A 24,197-nucleotide genomic window follows, 5' to 3' on the forward strand; every position below is an offset into this window, starting at 1 on the left:
AAGTAATGCCTTACAAGTTTGTTACCAGTTTTGGAAGTCTGTTGAACACACACTGAGTATTGAATTTATACATATATATGTATATATAGTCAGTGATTCTTGCAGTAAAATATAAAACATGCAACTTTCATGTAAACGTAGAATGTAATTAATTTTGTATTAACAAAGGTAACTGAGCAAACAACTTGATGTCTCAAAGACAAAAAAGCAAATTCGCTAAAATATGCTTACTTTAAATTGAAAACAAAATTTCATCAAAGGTAAATTGCACCTAAATGGTCTTATTCAAAGAATGTTAGTGATCTTTAAAATGTTTCCTGTCATATAAAACATTCTTAGGTACAAAAAAAACCCTACTGACTCAGACTAGATGGGGAAGAACAAGGGTAAAATAGCAAGCATGTTAAATTTCAGGATGTGCTTTTTATTTTTTTTTTGGCATGTGGAAATTCCCAGGCCAGGGATTGAACCCTGGTAGCAGCAACCCGAGCCACAGCAGTGACAACACTGGGTCCTTAATGTGCTGAGCCACAGAGGAATTACTTCAGGACTTATTTTAATGGTGATTCAGTTTATTACCTATAAACTACCACTACAACTAATGTAATAATTATAACTTAATGTAAGCTATAGGGTTAGTGCTGAATGGAAGTGCTTATAGCCTAAAATAATAAAATCAAAAAGTTGAGGGAACTATTGAATCAGATTCAGACTGATAGGATCCTGCTTCTAGATTAGATACTTTAGGATATGAAACTGAAGTGATAGAATGCACATTTAAGTACTTCTTACCTTTAAAAAGCAAAACAAGGGGAGTTCCCGTCGTGGTGCAGTGGTTAATGAATCCGACTAGGAACCATAAGGTTGAGGGTTTGGTCCCTGGCCTTGCTCAGTGAGTTAAGGATCCGGCACTGCCCTGAGCTGTGGTGTAGGTTGCAGACTCGGCTTGGATCCCACGTTGCTGTGGCTCTGGCGTAGGCCAGTGGGTACAGCTCCGATTTGACCCGTAGCCTGGGAAACTTCATATGCCACGGGAGCAGCCCAAGAAATGGCAAAAAGACAAAAAAATAAATAAATTAAAAAAATAATAAAAAGCAAAACAAAAATCTGATCTCTAGTATTTCCTAGAGTTCTGCAAGGTTGTTTATTCTGAAGTATTTTTCTCTTTTATGTTTCGTTACAAAATTAATCTATTCAACCTATTAAGAAGAACATCCTAATCAAGGATAACCTTCAGTGTTCACCTTGTCTGAATTTCTTCAGATTCCAAATTGCTGTAGCCCCTATGAATAAAGTCTTGCTGTATTTACAATTCCAGAATAAATAACACAGCAATGGAATGCAAGTTTCTCTGGGGACTTGAATTATTCACAAAATGAGTAATTGAGCTAATCCCATATGTAGATTTTCAATTTACAATTATTATGTGCTTAATCGTTATGTTACTTGGGATCACGAAGAATTTACTAATAGGACTTTATGAAAATGAAGCAAATGTGGAGGATGACATAATATGGCTAGAAAAGGGTTGTGGCCCAGTAAATCCTGACTGAAACAACTGTTGATTGATGGTGAAAATTTTGTATTCTCTCTCACATTTGGTCTCTCATGGCAGGAAGCAATCAAATGGGAGTCAGAACAGAGAGACTATTAACTATTTTTTTGTATGCACTATATTTTTTGTTAAGAACAATATAAAAAAGGGGTTCCTGCTGTGGCACAGTGGGTTAAGAATCTGACTGCAGTGGCATGGGTCACTGCAGATGCCTGGGTTCAATCTCCAGTGCAGCACAGTGGATTAAAGGATCTGGTGTTGCCTCAGCTGCTGTGTAGGTTGCAGCTGCGACTCAGACAAGGAATTTCCATATGCTGCTGGTGCAGCCATTAAAAAAAAGAAACAATATAAAAAAAGATGCCATCATATTAGATAATTATATTTTAGGGCCAAAAATTTCAATTTCACCATTTGGCAACCAAGTAGCTGTTACAAATCATCTAAAAGGAAGAGAAAAGCAAGTTTTTCTCACATGTTGCTCAGTATATAGTACTGTCCTCTCTTGGGATTACAAATCGTAACCATACAAATCCTCAATAATTTTTAAATGCATAGAAAGAGGCCTCTTACTGCTAAAAATTGTACTCTGGACTGACTTCTGTGTAAATCATGGGTTTATAAATCTACGGGCACTTAGAAGATTTATGTTTATCACTGTTTATCCATGATGCATGCCATCGGCAATGGACCACCACATACTTCTCCAGGGGAAGGCCCCGGGTGTGGCCTTCAGGGACAGAGGTGATAATGGCAATGGCAATGATAAAAGGGAGTAGTTGCTTTTCATTCACTCAATAAACATTTTTTGTGCACCTACTATGTACCAGGAATGTAGTGGGGAAACTCCATAAAGTTTATATCCTTAATGAGGAGAAACATAAGTGAGTAAGTTATCCTATGTCAGATCATGATAAAAGCTTTGGAGAAACAAAGGAAAGGGGATGCAGAATGTTGGGAAGTTTTGATACAGGAGAATTAGTGAAGGCCTCCATGGTCATGTAATGAATAAAATGATCATTTTTGACATAGTGAGGAGGAAAGCCATGAGGAAATCTGAGAGGAGACATTTTCAGGCAGAGGGAAGAGCCAGCATGAAGGTACCAAGGGAAGACTCTTCTGAGCTTGTAAGAACAGCAAAGGGGTCAGTGCAATATCAAAGAGGTGAATGAGGGGAGAGGAGGTCGAAGAAACTGGACAAAGGGGTGGAAGGGCCAGATTATAGGCCCTCATGGATCACTGCAAGAATTCTGGCTTTCTGAACAGAGCCATGACAAGGTCGGATTTAGCTTTTAACTAGATGACCTTGCCTCCTGTGTAGAGAAATGATTCTGTGGAGGCCAGGGAGGAAGCAGAGAAACCAGTCAAAAGACTTTATGGTAACCTAGCATAGAGTTAATGATTGGAAGATAGTGATCCAGATCAAGAAAATAAAAGTCAGTAGGACTGGTTGATGGGTTGAATATAGGGTGTGAGAGAAAGAAATGTCAAGGATGACTCCAAATTCTTTTGGCTTGTGTAGCAGGAGGATGGAGTTACTTGTACTAACAGAGGCTAGGAAAGATGATGAGGAATTTGACTTTTATGCATGCTGATCTTGAGATACTTACTAGGCATCCAAGAGAAGATGCCAAGGCAGATGGAAGAAATGAGCCTAGATTCAAGGGAAAAGTTCTGCCTGGAAATGTACTTTAGGGAACTTGTCCATTCTGTATATCAAGGTCTGTTTGAAAGAGGAGATAGGATGAGACCACCTAGGGAGTGAGTGAAGATAGGGGAGAGTTGTGGGGCCTGAATCCAGGCTACTCTAACATTGGAAGGTCTAGGAAATGAGGAAGAATCAACTGAGACCCTGGAGGAGGAGTGACCAGTGAGGTAGAAGGACACTCTTGAATGTGTGGCAACTCTGAAGCCAAGGGAATAAAGAATGGGAAGATCAAACCCTCAGAAGGAGAGAGTAGAATGGTAGTTACCAGGGACTGCAAAATGGGGGCTATGGGGACGTGTTGGTCCAAAGCTTCAAAGTTTTACTTATGCAGGATGAATAAGTTCTGGAGAGCTAATGTACAGCATGGTTTCTATAGTTATTTATACTGAATTGTACTCTAGAAATGTGCTAAGAAGGAAGATCCTAATTCTTTCCCCTGCCTCCTAAAAAGAAATTATGTCACGTGATAAATACATTAATTAGTTTATGGTAAATATGTCTAAACTTCACTCTGTACACATTAAATATATACAGTTTTTTTTTTCTTTTTATGCTACACCTGTGGCATATAGAATTCTCCAGCTAGAGATCAAATCAGAGCTGCAGCTACAAGCCTATGCCATGACCACAGCAATGCCAGATCCGAGCCACATCTATGCCACAGTTTGCAGCAATGCTGGATCCTTAGCCCACTGGATAAAGGTAGGGATTGAACCTGCATATTCATGGACACTATGGTGGGTTCTTAACCGGCTGAGCCACAATGTGAACTTCTAAATAAATACAATTTTTATTGTCAATTATACCTCAGTAAAGATGGAAATTAAAAGAAGAAATATCAAGTGACCAACTCTATCATATGTTCTTGGTAACTCAAATCCCTGAGAATGAGAATTAACTATTTAGCACTGAGGACACCATAGAAAACCTGGAGGAGAGCCATTTGCTAGAGAGAAAGCCTGATCGAATGGCCTCTAGATGAGGAGATAAAGGGTTAGAGACAAGGAGTACAGATAATTCTTTTAAGGATTTTCATTATAGATGAGAACATGAAATGGAGATGTAGCTAGAGTTGGATGTGGAATCTTGTAAAAGTTTTTAAAATTACTATTCATTGGAATCAAAGCCACCACAATGGGAAATTTTGGCTTGTTTACCTGTAATGGAAACTATCCTATAAGGAGGGAAAAAAATGATGATTAAGGAGAGAGAAGGGTGGTCGTTGCAATGATTTAACTGTGTAGATGAGAGGGGTTGGGGTCTGGAGAATATGCAAAAGACTTGCATTAGATGGGAGCATGGACCCATCACCAGAGTAACAGGTTGGAAGCTAGACTCTGGGTGTTCCAATGCAGAGGATGTGGTGGTTGTGTGGGCAGAAGTTGGTGTGTGCTGCTTCCACTTTCTGAATGGACAGGGAAGCAAGTTAATCAGACTAGTTATCTAGTAGAAAGAGAGTGAATGGGCTCTACTGAATGAGCTGCTAATTGTTTAAACTTAATATCTCAGTTGCATCCACACAACGCCTCTGAAAGGCAAGCATTCTTATCATTGCTTAGAGATTAAATCCAATCATCTGTCGATGGACATTTGGATTGTTTCCATGTCCTGGCTATTGTGAATAGTGCTGCAATGAACATGTGGGTGCAAGTGTCTCTTTTAAGTAGAGCTTTGTCCGGATAGATGCCCAAGAGTGGGATTGCAGGGTCATATGGCAGTTCTATGTATAGATTTCTAAGGTATCTCCAAACTGTTCTCCATAGTGGCTGTACCAGTTTACATTCCCACCAGCAGTACAGGAGGGTTCCCTTTTCTCCACAGCCCCTCCAGCACTTGTTATTTGTGGATTTATTAATGATGGCCATTCTGACTGGTGTGAGCTGATATCTCATGGTAGTTTTGATTTGCATTTCTCTTATAATCAGCGATGTTGAGCATTTTTTCATGTGTTTGTTGGCCATCCAGCACAAATGAACATCTCCTCAGAAAAGAAAATCATGGACTTGGAGAAGAGACTTGTGGCTGCCTGATGGGAGGGGGAGGGAGTGGGAGGGATCGGGAGCTTGGGCTTATCAGACACAACCTAGAATAGATTTACAAGGAGATCCCGCTGAATAGCATTGAGAACTATGTCTAGATACTCATGTTGCAACAGAAGAATGGGTGGGGGAAAAACTGTAATTGCAATGTATACATGTAAGGATAACCTGACCCCCTTGCTGTACAGTGGGAAAATAAAAAAAAAAAAAAAAAAAAAAAAAAAAAGTGAGGCAAAGTGACCTAAGCCTACATGCTTATGCTAAACATTTAGGTTCTTTTACTGGATAATGATGGCACAAGATGAGTATGTAAACTAGCAAGAGGTCTGCTGTGATTGAAGATCTTAGTAGGAAAAGGAAATGCAGTAGCCACATCTGGAATATGGCTCTTTGGGCTAGTATGGTAAACAACCACATTCTTGAGAGCAAGTTAGCTGCTCCTGCCTAAGTTTCAAGCTTTTGGCTATTTGGCACTTATATATTATCATGCTGATAACTGGAGATGCTTTAGTGAAAATGAGAAACATTATGATATTAATTAGTCTCAGGGAGGTGCAAGGAAAGCTCCATAGCTCTGAAGGGGAGATGCTGGGATTTGAATGTGGACATGGCTGACTCCATAGTCCTTGACTTCCACGGGAGGCTATGTTGTTTCATCCACAAGATAACAGCTCTTGCACTTCAGAACCTACCCTTGAAATAGACAAGGCTAGCCAAGGACATGAGCAACAAGCACGTAGGACAGAATATCACTATCCATGTCTAGTAAGTATTCCTGCCATCTAAGTTTGAGGGAAAGAATATTTACTTCTGGCTGACATGCAAGGAAGGCTTCAAGGAGGAGGAAGGACTTGCGTTGGATTCTGAGTGATGAATAGGTCTTGAAAAAGTAGAGAGAGGAATTGTACTTTAAAATAAGGGAATAAAACTCTTTAAGTGATATTATGCTAGAAAATGACACTGCATGAAGGCTTGAATTCTTTATTTATTATTCATTTCTTTATTTTTCTGCAAAATTTGAATTTCTCCTTGTGGGACTAGGGAGATGCTGTTGACATATCTCCTTCTAAATTAAGTGTAGTGTTGACCCCTATTAAGGAAACAGCATCTCCTTCACCTGTTACCCATGAGATGTTGGGCAGAGCTCTGGGAATTGAGTTTCTTCATTTATAACACAGGAATGTTAATATATTTCTCACAGAGATGCTCTGGTATTAAATGAAAGAGTATGTGATGGTGCATTGTGAAGTGTAAACATCATAAAGCTGTATCTTAGATGTTTTTCAATTTCATCAAGTTCAGCAATGCTAAAGGGGAAAAAATCCAAAAACAACAATAAATAACATTTTTTTGGTGGGTTTTGCTGTGCCCCCATGACCTAGTTTGGCTAAAGGATCTTTGGCATGTTAATATAATAGCTTTGAATAGGTTTGAGCTCTATCATTCATGTTAGACATTTCTATCCATTTATGAAAGCACTGTGCTGTATTCAGCTTGACTGCCAGCTGGCCTGGTAGAATGCAAAACTGTGATAGGACCCCAGAGCTGTTCTTTATTGACCCAAGAACTTCAAAAATAAAATAATTCAGTTCTATTATTTTTCATTTCCTGCAAAACATGAAAGCTGATGTTTTAGACTCTCTTGCTATTACAAAGAAAGAGTCAAGTTGAATAGTCCCTTCAGCCAACAATGGAACAGTTTAGTAGTTTCTCTTCTAGAAACCTGCCACTTGGGGGTTAAAGACTCCTTCCTCAGTAAAGGCTTCTCTCTTTTGAGGAATTTTCTGGAAACATCAGGCTGCATGGTGCTGGTCAATTTGATCTCCAGCATTCTGCACATGACACTTCACCTTGGTTTTTAGGAGAGGTAGATCGTCAGCATGTTATTTGTACTGGTTATTGATCTTTTAAACTTGTATAAAGAAGTCCTTTTGGCAGCTCAAAAACTAAATGTTCAGTTCAATCAGCTAAGAGCCTCTCCAAATCATGATTAATCTCTAAAGAGGGTGCATGATCTCGAATTCTCCGTAAGCAGAAACTTCACAAGCGTATCAGACGTCAGGGTCCAAATAATATTTTCTTTTTTCTCTGTTTTGTTTTTTCTCTTTTCTTTAATTATGTCCTATTAGTCTTTTTGTGTCATAATTTATTCTGTTAGTTGTGTGTTCTCTAAGAGACTAGTGAAGCCTATTAGGAAAGGAATGAAGCATGGTAAATCAAAGTTATGAACATAGGTAAGGTACACTTGAGGAGCTGAGAGATTTCAGAGGGTGTAGAGTTCTGCATTAAGCTACTCTGAATCAATTTAAGAATTTTCAACCTAAACCATCAGTATTGTTTTATCATGTTCTTTATAAGGGCCTTCTCTTCCTTTTTTGCATGACCCTCCTGCGGCATTACTATTTTACAAGTAATTCATGACCCACTTGAGCCATTTCAATTGTAATCCAAGACTGCTAATCAAGGCTAAACATGTGGAAGAATGCTAGAAGGAAGAGATGTAAAAGAACCTGGTTACATGGTGGCCACATCCCTTTCCCTTCTACTGCTACAACTTGTTCTAAGATGCAACAGACCAGTGCTTTTCAAACTTTAATGTTCCTAGGAACACCCAGGGATCTGGTTACCATTCAGATTCAGATCAGTAAGTGTGGGGTGGAACCTGGAATTCTTCATTTCTAACCAGCTCTCTGGGTGCTGGTGCTGGGGTCAATGGGCCAAACTTTGAGCAGCAAGGAATTAGATATGGAGGATATATTGGTCAAGGAGGCTCTTAAACATTCCAGTCCGACTCAGATTCCAGTAACAGTACAAGCCTAATATGATGTATAACAAAGAAATATTGTCTTTTAACAGCATTTCCCTGGGCTGTCCCCTGGGATCAAGCATAAAATGATTTCATTATATTTATCAAACACTCTCTCCAAAACATATTGCTATAAAAATCAGTTAAGCGTTTGTGACCAAATAAAATGACTCGAGTGCTATAATTGTCTAAAGAGTGATAGACGAGAAATTCACCAGAGCTATCTGGGTGCACAGGATCTTATAGCCTCTTTCATCCATCAAAGGTTTTCCTCTGTACTTGTCAGCCGGGAGGTTATCTGTATCGTAAACACTATGCAAAGCTTTTTGGATACTTTCTCTGGGACAGGTTGCCTCCATAGACTATGTTATCAATCAGGGCATAAACCACAGCCGTAATGTTATCTGAGACTCAGAAGTTCACCCTGGCACACTAACTGCTGGGGAATTATGAGTCGTGGGATTGCTCTAACATAGAGAGTATTGTGCTGTGAAGATTATGAAATCTTATTAGAAAAGGCTCTGCCCCAGATTTGTAGCAGTTAAAATCAGAGTTTTTCTTGCAGATACCTTAGGGAAGATAAAAAATGTTGGAACCTGTTTATATTTACTCATATGTCCTCCCAGGATGCAAAGCTGGCAGCAGGAGCTGCCTCAGCCCTCACTTATTAGTACGAATTTCCCCTTTGGGGGGTTATTTAAAAATATTTGTACATATTTCAAATCCCTCAATCTGGTTTGTGGCAAATGGTTGCTTAAGCAGCTTCTTAATTATTTCGTTCGCGTTTTTGTAGGAGGACTGTTGCAGATATTTGGCACAAAGCTTAGGTTTTTGAGGCCTTTTACTACCTCCTGAATAGATTTCAGGAAAAGGAAAAAAATCAAGGGGTGTTAAATTATTACTCTCTTTGTGTAGTATGCACAAATAGAATTGATTGTGGACCTCAGCACAGGAAAGAAATACTTGCACAGCTGCATGGTAATAATTTTTATGAGTGTTAAAATTATGTTCTTGCTATTTTGTCATAATATTCCAGAGTGAAGCTTTGGAAGAGTGACATGGTTATAATAATAGTAAATGGAGTCACTTTGTAGATATCAGGTAATAAATTATCTCATGAACTTGGGGATGTAATGTAAGGAAAATCATTTAAAATCTATGGTAGAAAAATAGAAACAAATACAATCAAATGTTATTTTGCAGTAATATCAGGTGGAATCATTCACTGGAGAAAACATATCATTCAGGTACCAAACTTGGACTTAAGCCAATTTTGATTAGCAAATATGTGCCCAGTCTTTGTTCCTGCCCTTCTACTGGAGTGCCATGAGCAGCTGGAAAAGTGTGCATTCAGTGAGAAGGGATGCAGGCTAGTGGACTTTATGGACTGAAGATGCTAGAGACCATGGGCTATCCTGAATCATCACATCAATTTATTCCTTGTAGCCATGGGGAGATGAAATGGTGTCACACTTTCATCGATCCTATAGTGGCCAATTTAGAACAGCTGGGCTGGGCACTTAACAAAAACTTCGGTTCTGTCTCCCTGCTTTTCTATTGATCTAATTATGTAGCCTGTTGTATTTTATTCTACATATGCATGCATATCTTTATGTTTTATAAGTGCAGGAAAGACCAGTGCTAGGTGGTGAGAACAATATTCCTTATAGCGGAGCAGCCTGCCCCCATTAGATTGTGCTGAAAACAACCTCTTAGGAAAAATAATAATGCGAGCCATGATCATGCTCCCTGTCCTCTTTCACTTAGTATTGTGTGTTTTGGGTAGATGGCTCCCTGTCCTTTTTCAATTCATATTGTGTGTTTTGGGTGGATGAAGACATTTGAGTATTTAAATTTAGGAAGAAATTGAAGTTTGGGTGTTTGCAATGTCAGAAATTGGATCCTTCTAATTATGATTATGTTGAGTGGTGCTCTCAATAGAGTGGTGGTGCTTTCTGGTAAAAAAAATTATCAGGGAAAAATAAGGTAAGGATTATACACACACTTACACATACACACACACACATCTCATACCAAATGAGCACTTTGGAAACTCTATCATTGTGAATGATGATTTATGTGATCCAAGTTCCTGAGTTGGGGGGAGAAAAGAAACATCAGAGAAGGAAAAGGCAGACAAGACAACTCCAAAATATTTTTTTTTTTTTTTGCTAAAAAATCCATATTTTCTACTCTGTGAAGATTATTTTGTGGTCATAGCTTTGGCAATGAAAATAGTAATAACTTGCCCAAACATTGTCAAGGATCTTAATCCATAGACATCAGCTTTATACAGAGCATTGACTGGTCATTGAGAGCTCAGTGCCCACCAACACTTATTTTAAGGTAATGAAATGAAATCCCATAACCCAGGCCATGGACAGACAACTCTCTCTGGCTCAGTAAGAGTACAAGTTTAGTTTAAGAAAACTTGTACTCATGTCCTCGGCCTAGCATCTGATCCAAAGCTTAAAAATAAACCCTAAGCCAAAAACAAATAGCAGAGCTAAGAGGTTACATAGTGTAAATAGTTCATTTTTACAAAGAAGGAGTCTGAACAAGAGAGGTTATGCAAATTTCCCTATGTCACAGAGTTGATAAATGGCAGAGCTGAGATGACAGTCCAGGCATTCTGACTCTAGAGCTTGTATACTTGATTCTGTGAGGTATTGCCACTCTGTAGAAGCTATGACCTAAGGGAGGTTTCTTTCAAATTTGTTCTAAAACTCTGCAGTTCCTTCATTACACAATTTGGCTGCCTCTATCTGCAATTCTTTCTGCTGGTAGGATAGGGGGAGGCTGGCATGAAGTGGCCAATTACTCAATAAATTATTCACTTTTCATCACGAAAAATACTGGGAAGCAAAGAGGACTATGAAAGTCTATAGCAAGTGTCGGGGTGGGGAAGCCCAACCAAGGTCAAAGGTTGGGAAAGGAGTTGGTAAGGAAGGAAGAGACATTTGAGCTGGGCACTGATGGGTGGATAGGCATTCACTCAGTGAGAGGAGCTATGGAAAATTTTGGAGGAATAAGTGAATTCCCGGCAGAGGGTATGGCTGTGCAAAGTTCTTGAAGCAGGATGTAGCATGGCACCAGGATGGTATGAAAGAGAAGCAGCAGAGCTGGCATGAGGAGTGATATGACTTTTAGCTTGGGAGGCCAGTAGGAAGTATTAAAGACCCTGTTAAAGAATTTAGTATTTAGGAGTTCCCATGGTGGCTCACTGGTAATGAATCCAACTGGTATCCATTAGAACTCGAGTTCAATTCCTGGCCTTGCTCAGTGGGTTAAGGATTTGGGGTTGCTGTGAATTGTAGTGTAGGTTGCAGACATGCTCGGATCCTGCATTGCTATTGCTGTGGTATAGGCTGGCAGCTGTAGCTCCAATTCTATCCCTAGCCTGGGAAATTCCATACGCTATGGGTATGGCCCTAAAAGGACAAAAAAAATTAGTATTTATTCTTAAGAACAACGAACTGTTGACACTCACTGAAGGGTGGTTCATCTCTGTTTACATGGATGGTAGGAAAGAAAAAAAAAATGAAGTGTAAGTTCCTAATTTCCCCTTGGATTTTTTTTTTTCCATTTTTTAAAGTTTTACTCAAGTATAGTTGATTTACAATGCTGTGATAATTTCTGCTATGACAAGGTGATTCAGTTATACCTGTATACATATCCATTCTCTTTTGGATCCTTTTCCCACATAGATCATCACAGAATATTGGGTAGAGTTCTCTGGGCTATAAGGCAGATACCCATTGGCCAATCATTGGAGATTTTTTCCCCCCAGGTGATCTAAGGTGGAGTCAGCCTCCTTTCAAGGCAAAGCAAGGTGTGAGGCTGGCACTTCCTGTTATCTGGACACAGAGAAGGGCTAAGCCTTATAAGGGACCTGGTAGTCACTCAGGATGTCAGAGGTTAGCTTCTGTGTCCTCTGCCGGGAAACAGTAGTTTGCCTCTCCTTCACCCATCTCATATCTGCTGTCTTATATAAAAAGTTTACTTTCAGAGAGCCCTCAGTCTTTTATTTTCAATGGGTTTAGTGGATCATTCTGTCAATGTCTAAATATAAGAAGTCCCCAACTCATAAACTTCCATTTTGAAAGTTTATATATCAGAAGCCAGGGTGACCCTTGGACTTATCCCTTCAATCACTGAATGGATGTCTTTCCCTGGGTGCCTGAATTTGTGCTCCAGGCATGGCTGTTTCCCCAGAAGTGAGGTTATGAATGGCAGTTCTGCTGCTGCATAAGCTCACAATTGCATTAACAACCCAGGGAAAAAAAAAAAAAGATGATGCCACTCAGAAAAGAGGAAAGTAAGAAGAGAACTTCTTTCCTCCTCTCCTGGGCATGATTTTGAAAGAGGCACAGTTTTTTTGTCAAATTAGAGTGATAAAAGGAAATCCTGTCAGGGTGCTGGGTGGAGAGAAGGAGAGCTGCAAAGATGAGCATAAAGCCTGTTATTGAAAGGGGGTCTCCAGTGCTGCTGGTGGTTGGCTGAGTTGGGCATGGAAAGGCTGTGAGGTCACTGCCTCGGGCTACAGTTAGGACTATACTTCGGTCCTTGAAGCCTGTTCAGAGTGTTCAGAGTGACTAGGTGACAGCTTCTTTGTTTTCTGGCTTTCCAGAACTGAAGAGATAGCTGGCAGCATGCAGGTGACTGGGGCTTCTAGCTCTCTGTCTCTCTCTCGTACTTATTTTTACACAAAGTGCAAAAGCAATAGAAGCAGTCTTTGCCATTTCTAGGAGACAGAAGCTGTGATGAGGAGACATGATGGAAAACATAAGCAAAAATCTCTAAGTGCAGCTCTAATAGAGGCCCCAGCCCTGGTCAGTTTAAAAAGCAGGGGCAGAGGTGACAATTGCAGGTGTGCTGGGAAACCACAGGAAGATCTGGGGCAGAGCCACTGCAGGGCCTTTTGGGAAAAGCATCTAATGATCCTCAGTCCTTAGAGTCAGAGAATCAAGCCAGCAGCTGAGCAGATAAGAGCAATCCCAAAGATAAGAATCTAGGCTCCTTTAGAGCAGAGAGTGAGCCTTCTGTCTCCTTGAATTCCCAGAGCCTGTCTGCCCGGCTACCGAGTGCATCCTTAATTGCTGAAGGGAAGAATCAGACCCTGCAGAACTCTGGAGGGGGAGCAAAGGGCAGTGCCCTCGGACTTAGAGACATGTGCTAGGAAGGAGATGAAGTAAGAGGTTGTTCTTTCTTATCTACAAAGGCAGGATAGAGATCTCATTTCCCTGGGCCAGTGGAGCTGGCCACTAATAAGAAACTACCTGTAATTACATTGGAACATTACAATGGATATTTAGTTTTCCTCAAAGACACGTTAGTTTGGATAGCTGAACTACTGGTTACTGAAGTTTGCACACTGACCCCAGCAGCTTGTTTGGGTGCCTCATTTTGGGCTGTGCTCATAGGAGAGCAGGGTTTGTGATAAGCACATTTTTAGGTTAGGGCCCACATGCATTTCCATGTGTGTCCCACCCATTGTGTCCTAATGGGTGCTCTGCCAAAAAAGAAAGAGCAGGTCCTTGGCTAGATAACTGAGGAAAAGGAATGGACTATCATCTAAACAATGTGGAAAGATCTGGATTCAGTCAACAGGCTTGTTTGTTTTTTAATCCTGTGTCTCCTAAGGTTGAATAAATACAGAGCTCTATTGCCATATAGCAAATATTTCCTACGCTTTGGAAAATGCTGCTGCTGTCAGTGGCTTGGAAAAGCAGATTGGAATTTTATCTGTTTGGGGTTGATCACAAAATCGCAGGAAGTTAAAATTTTTCTTGAATAATCTGGAGACCCTCTGAAGCATATGCTAGAGGCAAGGCTCACTTTCTTGATGGATCTGGATGGAGAGTCAGATTAAGCCTGGCAAAATCTGTCATTTTGATCTTCCTGTCACTAAACGAACTAAGGCAAATTGCTTCACTAGCCTGTGTCCCATTTCTTCACCTACCCCCTTGGGCTCCTTTATCTCAGGAAAGTGTGCAGACAATGAAAGGTGTGTCTTATTCGATAAAGCCTAATTGCGGTTCCTGTAGTTAAGCAGAATCAGTCTTTTCTTTTTACAAACATAATCCTTCTTTGCGATTCCTAGAGCAGGATCCAGAGAAGTCAGTGGCCCTTCTCCACGTAAATACAGAAATCTGGGCACAGTGAAGGGGGAGAACAAGGTACCTAGCTGGGCGTGTCCCTTTATGTGTTCCTACAAAGCGGGCTGTGGCACAGACAGCTCACAGGAGAAGGTCATGACCTAAGAGGAACACAGCTGAGCCCGCTTCTTGAACCGAGTCTCCGTTTCTTGCTGGGCTTACTAGCTTTGCAGTGATTTGTCAGGAGTAGTTTCTATTTTCATTACAGTGCTTTTTGCACAACTGAAAGGCCTCTTGAGATAAATGGGGACCTTTATCCACTAGGTGGCGCTACATCCTTTGTTCTCCAGTGGATGCCTTTTCTCCCTAAAATAAAAAGTATTTGGTTTGAGTGGATGGAAGTCAGCGAAGAGAGCATATACCTCCTCCTTTCCTCTCGCATTGTTGTGGGAGCTACAGTATTTTGATCGAAAAATGTATGGATAATGGGCATGTTTTCATACTGGGAATGAGATCTGTGATGCCTTAGGATGTCCTGTGAAATACAGCAGAGTGAGTGCAATCAGACTGGCTCACCTGGAATTAGGTCTGTGACTTGCTAGATGCATGGAAAACAGGAAGTTATTTATCCTATCAGTTATTTCACTTCTCATGGGTTTTTATAGCTGTTAAATACTTCCTTCACAATAAGGCTGTTTTGTGGAGTAAATGAAACTTATGTGAGGTACCTAGTAATGAACCTGGGACATAAGCAGCATTCAGTGGATGTTAGCTGTTGCTTTTTTGTATTTTTATTTTTCATTGACTAAATGCTCACTGACAGGAAACTTCATGTTTCCATATGAAAATAGAAAATTTGGCAGGATTTGTGTTTCTGACTGGACAGCCTGCATTCTTATGCTCCCCTGTGAGGGTCCTACACTACCTTAACCTTCTTAACCCCTGGCAGCCTCTCTCATTTTCCCCAAAACAGTGTTCCTCCACCCTTGAGTTTCTGAATCAGAGGTTCTGGTGTGGGGCCTGGGAATGTGTATGCCTAACAAACACCAGAGAGATGCTGCTGCTGGTCCACATCCCATGGCCCTGGAAAGGATTGTTTCCACCCTTGCTTTACAGGACTTTTTTTAGGCAGAAAAGCTCAGACTGCAAGGCAGTAGTGGGTGGGTTTCTCTAGAGCTGTGTCTGCCCAGACTGCCCCCCTTTCTCCACTTGCCATCGGCTCTAAAATGAGCATTTGTTTCCCTGAAAAAGCAGACCAATGTCCTTATCAGATTTGCAACTTCCCTTTACATTTCCTATCACCACTACAATTTTGATCTGATTCACACTGGGCAGACTCAGGGCTTCCCAGTTGACTGCTCTTGGGCGCCAGCAGTTGGGCAAGAAACAGCAGATGATTCCCCCACATGGAAAAATGACCCTCAGCACAGTGCATGGCACATAAAGGTGAAAACGTGTTTGTTGACTGAATGAATGCTTTAGGGAAGGCACTTATGGTCTATTAAAAGGGAGACTTTGCTAGTCACAAAACTTTCCACTTGCCAGCTGTGTGACCATATGAAAGTCACTCTATAACAAACACAACTTACACATATTGGTATTACTGTGACTTACAGCCACATAATGATTGCTATGACCTACTTTTCTAGGTCGAACTGTACAAAATTACCTCTGTTTGACCATTTTTGGTTTACAAAAATGGCACCCTTATATGGTTCAACCTAACAGAACTTCTGTGTTTTAAATTAGGCACATGCTTAATGGAGCTATTTTTTCCATTATGCTTTTAATTCTGAGGGAGCGCATTCCCGATTCGCTTTCTTCCACTGCACATAAAACTGTTGAGGGAATATTTTAAAAATGAGCCTGATGTTGGCATTATAGAAATTCAGTTTTATCCCCAGTCTAATGATCCTTCATCACTATTTTCTCATTGGAAGAATGATTCTCCTTCTCTTGGAAGCAGCCGGCAGCTGTTCTCCCCTGAGCTGGCTCTTGGTTTTTGTGGAACACTGAGGTGTTGAAATTCCAGGGTGTCGAATTGTCTTTTTTCACTCTTTCCAACCCCTGTCCCAGACACTGCCTCCACTCCCCCCATTCCTTCCCATCAAAGGGTACATTAACCTTTGTTTTCATATTTGGTAATACCATCCATGTGCTCGCCCTCTCTCTCCCTGCTTCTCTCTCCCTAATTACAACCGACTTGAGCATGGGCAAGAAACATTAGCTTTGCAAAACTGTACTACATAACTCTAAAGTCATTATTTCACTTATGCCAAGACCAATGTAAAGGTTTTAAGCCCATCAGCTGCCGAATGCTAGAACTTTTGGTGCTAGAAAGTCATTACGATACTTTGGAAAGAAGCAATGCCTTACCTTTCAATAGTCATTCAGTAGATTGAGTACTATTTACTAGGAGGCTCTGGTCACTTGCCCTTCATTGGAATATGTTTATTATTTTTACAACTGACTGCAGAGTTTGTTGGGAGGAAAAGTTAAAAAATAGGAGGATCCTAGTTTCCAGGGGTCCTGGGAAGCATTCCCTTAGGAGGGACTGGGCTCAGAAGAAGGACAAAAAATGGTAGAAAGTAGATAAATTTCACCTATTTCATAATTTTGTCTCATTTGACCATAGAAAATGATAGCAATTACTGACGAATGAATTAGCTTTATAATAACTTGACATTTTAAGTCAAGATATTGTTATGCAGATCTCTACATGAGAATACTCATGTTGGCACCATATCCCCAGTTTTAATCTTTCTACTGTTCAACCATTGGGCAAGTTACTCAGCTTCTGGGTGTCTCAGTTTCCTCATCTATAAAAATGGGCATAATGATAGTAATTACTTCATAGGGTTATTGGAAGGATAACATATGTTAATGTGTCTGAAGTACTTAAAGACTAGCACTTCAGACACATTAAGAACTATGTAAGAACTATGGAGGAGAGAGGACAAGATGGCGGAGGAGTAGGGGGACACGCTCGCCCTCTCCCACAAACACAACAAAAAAAGCACATCTACAGAAGAAATGACTCGCACAGAACAACAACCAATCGCTGGCAGAGGAACCTAAACTCCAATAACGGCAAGAAATTCGTGACATTATTGGGCAGAACGGGAGAAAAGAGGAGAGTGAGAGAAGGTGAATCCGAGCGGGACGGGCGCTCCCGAAAGGGAACTGCGGAGGAGAAAGGGATCCCGCACCCTGGAAAGTCTCCTACCGGGGGAAAGATCAAACGAACCGGAGGAATCTCCAGATGCAGAGAAGAGTGTAGCAGTAAGTCGGAGTACGGAAAAACGATCAAGAACCCAACGGACCATCTGAACTACGGGCACAGTCACCAAAAATTGAGACGCCTGGGTGGGGGCTGGGCACCGAATCCTCGGCTCCAGAGGTTAGTCCCCGGGAAAGGGCCGGGGGACGCCTGGGTGGGGGCTGGGCACCGAGACCTCAGCTCTGAAGGTTGGTCCCCGAGAGGGGGCTGGGGGACGCCTGGGTTGGGGCTGGGCACCGAGACCTCGCCTCCGAAGGTTAGTCCCCAAGAAAGGGCCGGGGGACGCCTGGGGGGGGGGGCTGGGCACCGAGACCTCGGCTCCAGAGATTAGTCCCCGGGCTAGGGGGGCGGGGAAGAGCGGAAACTGCTTGGGAGGTCTCTAAACCATTTGACGGGGCAGAGACTGCCTGGGAGACTAGAAAACAAAGCTGTCGCAGAGGAAGGGAGCAATACTCTAGGGGCGGGGAAGTGGAAAGCCGCCTCAGAGGGAACCTGGGAGAAGAGCCTGGTCTGCGCCCGTGCTGGGGAGGGGAGAGAAGAAGGGGTGGGTCCCCATAGAATACCCCCCACGCCACAACAAGCTTACAGGCCTGCTAGCTAGCAGAAAGCTGTGCTTCCCAGTGCATTCCCTCCCCCCACCCCCGCCACTCCCTACGCTCTCGCCGAACCTGGGGCTGCCTGCCATCCAGGAGGGCTGGCCTCAACAATTGCCTGAAACCTACCACCGCAGGGGCTCTCCCTGCACAGGCCTGCTTGCCCTTTGGAGGGGCTACACTTCCACAGAGCAGCACCAAACACCACCAGCCCCCTAGAAAAGGCCTGCAGCCCAGAAAAGCTAGAACAAGCCTAGCCACGCCGTGAATAGATCGACCTAATTCTCCGACGGTTTTTCTGAGACGGGCTCCCCCGGGGAGGAGCCTCTTGAGTCTCCAAGGGCCTTGCTACACGCCCAAGACCCCAGGGGGTGCTGAGACCTAGTGGACCAGCTGCATAGGACTGCCAGCTCCAGGCAGGACCCCCTGCAGCCCAGAAAAGCTGCAACAAGCCTGGCCGAATCGGGAAAAGATCTCAGACGGTCTTTCTGAGTCGGGCTGTTCTGGGGAGGAGCCTCTTGAGTCTCCAAGGGCCCTGCTACCCGCCCAAGACCCCAGGGGGTGCTGAGACCTAGTGGACCAGCTGCATAGGACTGCCAGCTCCAGGCAGGACCCCCTGCAGCCCAGAAAAGCTGCAACAAGCCTGGCCGAATCGGGAAAAGTTCTCAAACGGTCTTTCTGAATCGGGCTGCCCTGGGGAGGAGCCTCTTGAGCCTCCAAGGGCCCTGCTACCCGCCCAAGACCCCAGGGGGTGCTGAGACCTAGTGGACCAGCTGCATAGGACTGCCAGCTCCAGGCAGGACCCCCTGCAGCCCAGAAAAGCTGCAACAAGCCTGGCCGACTTGGGAAAAGATCTCAGACGGTCTTTCTGAGTCAGGCTGTCCTGGGGAGGAGCCTCTTGAGTCTCCAAGGGCCCTGCTACCCGCCCAAGACCCCAGGGGGTGCTGAGACCTAGTGGACCAGCTGCATAGGACTGCCAGCTCCAGGCAGGACCCCCTGCAGCCCAGAAAAGCTGCAACAAGCCTGGCCGACTTGGGAAAAGATCTCAGACGGTCTTTCTGAGTCGGGCTGTTCTGGGGAGGAGCCTCTTGAGTCTCCAAAGGCCCTGCTACCCGCCCAAGACCCCAAGGGGTGCTGAGACCTAGTGGACCAGCTGCATAGGACTGCCAGCTCCAGGCAGGACCCCCTGCAGCCCAGAAAAGCTGCAACAAGCCTGGCCGACTTGGGAAAAGATCTCAGACGGTCTTTCTGAGTCAGGCTGTCCTGGGGAGGAGCCTCTTGAGCCTCCAAGGGCCCTGCTACCCGCCCAAGACCCCAGGGGGTGCTGAGACCTAGTGGACCAGCTGCATAGGACTGCCAGCTCCAGGCAGGACCCCCTGCAGCCCAGAAAAGCTGCAACAAGCCTGGCCGACTTGGGAAAAGATCTCAGACGGTCTTTCTGAGTCGGGCTGTTCTGGGGAGGAGCCTCTTGAGCCTCCAAAGGCCCTGCTACCCGCCCAAGACCCCAAGGGGTGCTGAGACCTAGTGGACCAGCTGCATAGGACTGCCAGCTCCAGGCAGGACCCCCTGCAGCCCAGAAAAGCTGCAACAAGCCTGGCGGAATCGGGAAAAGATCTCAGACGGTCTTTCTGAGTCGGGCTGCCCTGGGGAGGAACCTCTTGAGTCTCCAAGGGCCCTGCTACCCGCCCAAGACCCCAGGGGGTGCTGAGAACCAAGTGAAATCTGCTACCATCGTGGGGTGGACCTCCCAGTCCTGTCTGCCCTCAGGAAGTCCTCCTTTGCTTCAAAGAAACACTGTTAGTCCCATCAACACTCCAGAAAAGCCACACTGCCTCAAAAAAAGATTGACCAACAACGACAGCCCTCAGGAAATATTCCAGGGCAGTGACAAGGCAAACACTACCCGATAACGGAGAGTACAACTCCCTCAGGAGAAAGAAGACAACAAGCAAGATGAAGAAGCTGAGAAACCACCCCCAGTCAAACCAACAGGAGAACTCACCTAAAACAGTCAACAATGAAACTGATCTCTGCAGTCTGACAGACCTGGAGTTCAAAAGAGAAATAGTGAAAATACTGAAGGAATTAAGAGAAGATATGAACAGCAATGCAGATACCCTCAGAAAGGAGCTAGAAAATATAAGGAGGAGCCAAGAAAAACTAGAACATTCATTTGCAGAGATGCAAACTGAACTAGGGGCAGTAAAAACCAGAATGAATAATGCAGAAGAACGAATCAGTGATATGGAAGATAGAATAATGGAAATCACTCAATCGGGTCAACAGACAGAAAACCGAATCAAAAAACTGGAAAGCAATATAAGAGACCTATGGGATAATATAAAACGGGCCAATCTACGCATAATAGGAATTCCAGAAGGAGTAGAAAAAGATAAAGGAATGGAAAATATATTTGAAGAAATTATCGCTGGAAACTTCCCAAATCTAAAGGATACTGGATTCAAGATACAAGAAGCACAGAGGGCCCCAAACAAACTGAACCCAAACAGACCCACACCAAGACACATCATAATAAAAATGGCAAAAGTTAGTGATAAAGAGAGGATCCTAAAGGCAGCAAGAGAAAAACAGAATGTTACCTACAAGGGAACCCCCATAAGAATATCAGCTGATTTCTCTACAGAAACACTACAGGCCAGGAGGGAATGGCAAGAGATATTTAAAGTGCTCAAAGGAAAAAATATGCAACCTAGAATACTTTATCCAGCAAGAATATCATTTAAAATAGAAGGGGAAATAAAAATTTTTCCCAACAAACAAAAACTTAAAGAATACAGCAACACAAAGCCCAGGTTAAAGGAAATATTGAAAGGGCTTCTCTAAACCAAAAAGAAAGGAAGGAAAGGGAAGAAAAAAGAAAAGAAAAAAAAAAAAAAAAGAAGAAGAAGAAGAAGAGGAAGAACTAGGACTGAGGAAGATACAATCAGAGAGCAGTCACTCAAATAAGCCAGCATACAGATTTAATCATGAACATGCTTCAAACAAAATAAAATTAAAAAGGAAAAAAATAAAAGAGTCATCAAAACCATAAAATGTGGGCAAGGGATGTTAGGAGGTAAATAATCCTTTTTGTTTGTATGTATGTCTCTCTTCTTAATTTTAATATAATAATGAAGTGTTTGAACTTACAGGACCATCAGGCTACAACACACAATTATGGGAAGGGGTTAGCATACTTAAAAAACAGGGCAACCACAAGCCAAAACCAAATATTGCATTTGCAAAAAATGAAAAAAAAAAAATACACTCAAGCAGATAATAACAGGAGACCATCCAACCAAAAAAAAAAAAAAAAAAAGAAGAATGGAGAACCATAGAATCAACTGGAACACGAGGATCAAATGGCAATAAATAATCATCTATCAATTATCACCTTAAATGTCAATGGACTGAATGCCCCAATCAAAAGACACAGAATGGCTGAGTGGATAAAACGGCAAAAACCTTCAATATGCTGCCTACAAGAAACTCACCTTAGGACAAAAGATACATATAGATTGAAAGTGAAAGGCTGGGGAAAAGTATTTCATGCCAATAGACATGACAGAAAAGCAGGAGTTGCAACGCTCATATCAGACAAAATAGACTTTAAAACAAAAGACATAAAGAAAGACAAAGAAGGACACTATTTAATGATTAAGGGATCCATCCAAGGAGAGGATGTTACTATCATCAACATATATGCCCCAAACATAGGAGCACCCAGATACATACAACAAATATTAACAGACATAAAGGGAGATATTGATGAGAATACAATCATAGTAGGAGACCTAAATACCCCCCTCACATCAATGGACAGATCCTCTAGACAGAAAACCAATAAAGCAACAGAGATCCTAAAGGAAACAATAGAAAAGTTAGACTTAATTGATATCTTCAGGACACTACATCCAAAAAAATCAGAATACACATTCTTCTCAAATGCTCATGGAACATTCTCAAGAATCGACCACATATTGGGACATAAAGCGAATCTCAATAAATTTAGGAGCATAGAAATTATCTCAAGTATCTTCTCTGACCACAATGCCATGAAATTAGAAATCAACCATGGGAAAAGCAAAGAGAAAAAACCTACTCCATGGAGACTAAACAACATGCTACTAAAAAACCAATGGGTCAATGAGGAAATCAAGAAGGAAATTAAAAACTATCTTGAAACAAATGATAATGAAGACACAACCTCTCAAAATCTATGGGATGCTGCGAAAGCAGTGCTCAGAGGGAAATTTATAGCAATCCAGGCCTTTCTCAAAAAAGAAGAAAGATCCCAAATTGACAACTTAACCCTCCACCTAAATGAATTAGAAAAAGAAGAACAAAGAAGTCCTAAAGTCAGCAGAAGGAAGGAAATTGTAAAGATCAAAGAAGAAATCAATAAAATAGAGACTCAAAAAACAATAGAGAAAATTAATAAAACCAAGAGCTGGTTCTTTGAAAAGGTGAACAAAATTGATAAACCCCTGGCCAGACTCACTAAAAAGAGGAGAGAAAGAACCCAAATCACCAAAATTATAAATGAAAAAGGAGAAATCACAACGGATACAGCAGAAATACAAAAAACCATAAGAGAATACTATGAACAACTATATGGCAATAAGTTTGACAATCTGGAAGAAATGGACAATTTTCTAGAATCTTACAGCCTGCCAAAACTGAGTCAAGCAGAAACAGACCAACTGAACAGACCAATCACTAGAAATGAAATTGAAGAGGTCATAAAATCACTCCCTACAAATAAAAGCCCAGGACCAGATGGCTTCACAGGTGAATTCTATCAAACATATAAAGAGGAATTGGTGCCCATCCTCCTTAAACTCTTTCAAAAGGTTGAAGAAGAAGGAATACTCCCAAAGACATTCTATGAGGCCACCATCACCCTCATTCCAAAACCAGGCAGAGATACCACCAAAAAAGAAAACTATCGCCCAATATCATTGATGAATATAGATGCAAAACTTCTCAACAAAATCTTAGCCAACCGAATCCAACAACATATCAAAAAAATTATACACCATGACCAGGTTGGGTTCATCCCAGGTTCACAAGGATGGTTCAACATACGCAAATCAATCAACATCATACACCACATTAACAAAAAAAAAGTCAAAAATCATATGATCATCTCAATAGATGCAGAAAAAGCATTTGACAAAGTTCAACATCCATTCATGATCAAGACCCTCGCCAAAGTGGGTATAGAGGGAACATTCCTGAATATAATCAAAGCCATTTATGATAAACCCACAGCAAATATAATCCTCAATGGGGAAAAACTGAAAGCCTTCTCACTCAAATCTGGAACAAGACAGGGATGCCCACTCTCACCACTGCTCTTCAACATAGTTTTGGAAGTCTTAGCCACAGCAATTAGACAAACAAAAGAAATCAAAGGCATCCATATAGGAAGAGAAGAGATCAAACTGTCACTGTATGCAGATGACATGATTCTATACCTAGAAAACCCTAAGGACTCAACCCCAAAACTCCTTGAACTGATTAATAAATTCAGCAAAGTGGCAGGATATAAGATTAACATTCAGAAGTCAGTTGCATTTCTGTATACCAGCAATGAAGCATTAGAAAAGGAATACAAAAATACGATACCTTTTAAAATTGTACCTCACAAAATCAAATACCTCGGAATACACCTAACCAAAGAGGTAAAGGACCTATATGCCGAGAACTATAAAACCTTAATCAAAGAAATCAAAGAAGATGTAAAGAAATGGAAAGATATTCCATGTTCCTGGATTGGAAAAATCAATATTGTGAAAATGGCCATCCTACCCAAAGCAATCTACAGATTCAATGCAATCCCTATCAAATTACCCATGACATTTTTCACAGAACTAGAACAAACAATCCAAACATTTATATGGAACAACAAAAGACCCAGAATCGCCAAAGCAATCCTGAGAAACAAAAACCAAGCAGGAGGCATAACTCTCCCAGACTTCAAGAAATACTACAAAGCCACAGTCATCAAAACAGTGTGGTACTGGTATCAAAACAGACAGACAGACCAATGGAACAGAATAGAGAATCTGGAAATTAACCCTGACACCTATGGTCAATTAATCTTTGACAAGGGAGG

At 42.0% G+C, this 24,197-nt stretch overlaps 1 protein-coding gene and 1 long non-coding RNA gene across 2 annotated transcripts in view; both read left to right on the forward strand.

The window, feature by feature from the left end:
* Positions 1-24,197, forward strand: part of LOC146406111 (uncharacterized) — a 284,015-nt gene that overhangs the window by 173,636 nt on the left and 86,182 nt on the right. The window contains exon 5 of the long non-coding RNA XR_014805995.1: positions 3,833-3,962. This is a non-coding gene — a long non-coding RNA (uncharacterized LOC146406111). The remainder of the gene's footprint in view (positions 1-3,832; positions 3,963-24,197) is intronic.
* LOC106508895 (uncharacterized) overlaps positions 17,146-24,197 on the forward strand; it is a 97,016-nt gene continuing 89,964 nt past the window's right edge. The window contains exon 1 of the mRNA XM_084960377.1: positions 17,146-17,637. Within this exon, the coding sequence (XP_084816503.1) occupies positions 17,146-17,637 (492 nt within the window). The remainder of the gene's footprint in view (positions 17,638-24,197) is intronic.

Source organism: Sus scrofa, chromosome 1, assembly GCF_054392235.1.
Source record: "Sus scrofa isolate SSC_HxYL_T2T_F1_AM1 chromosome 1, Sscrofa_HxYL_maternal_Yorkshire_Landrace_v2.0, whole genome shotgun sequence".
Classification (NCBI taxonomy): domain Eukaryota; kingdom Metazoa; phylum Chordata; class Mammalia; order Artiodactyla; family Suidae; genus Sus; species Sus scrofa.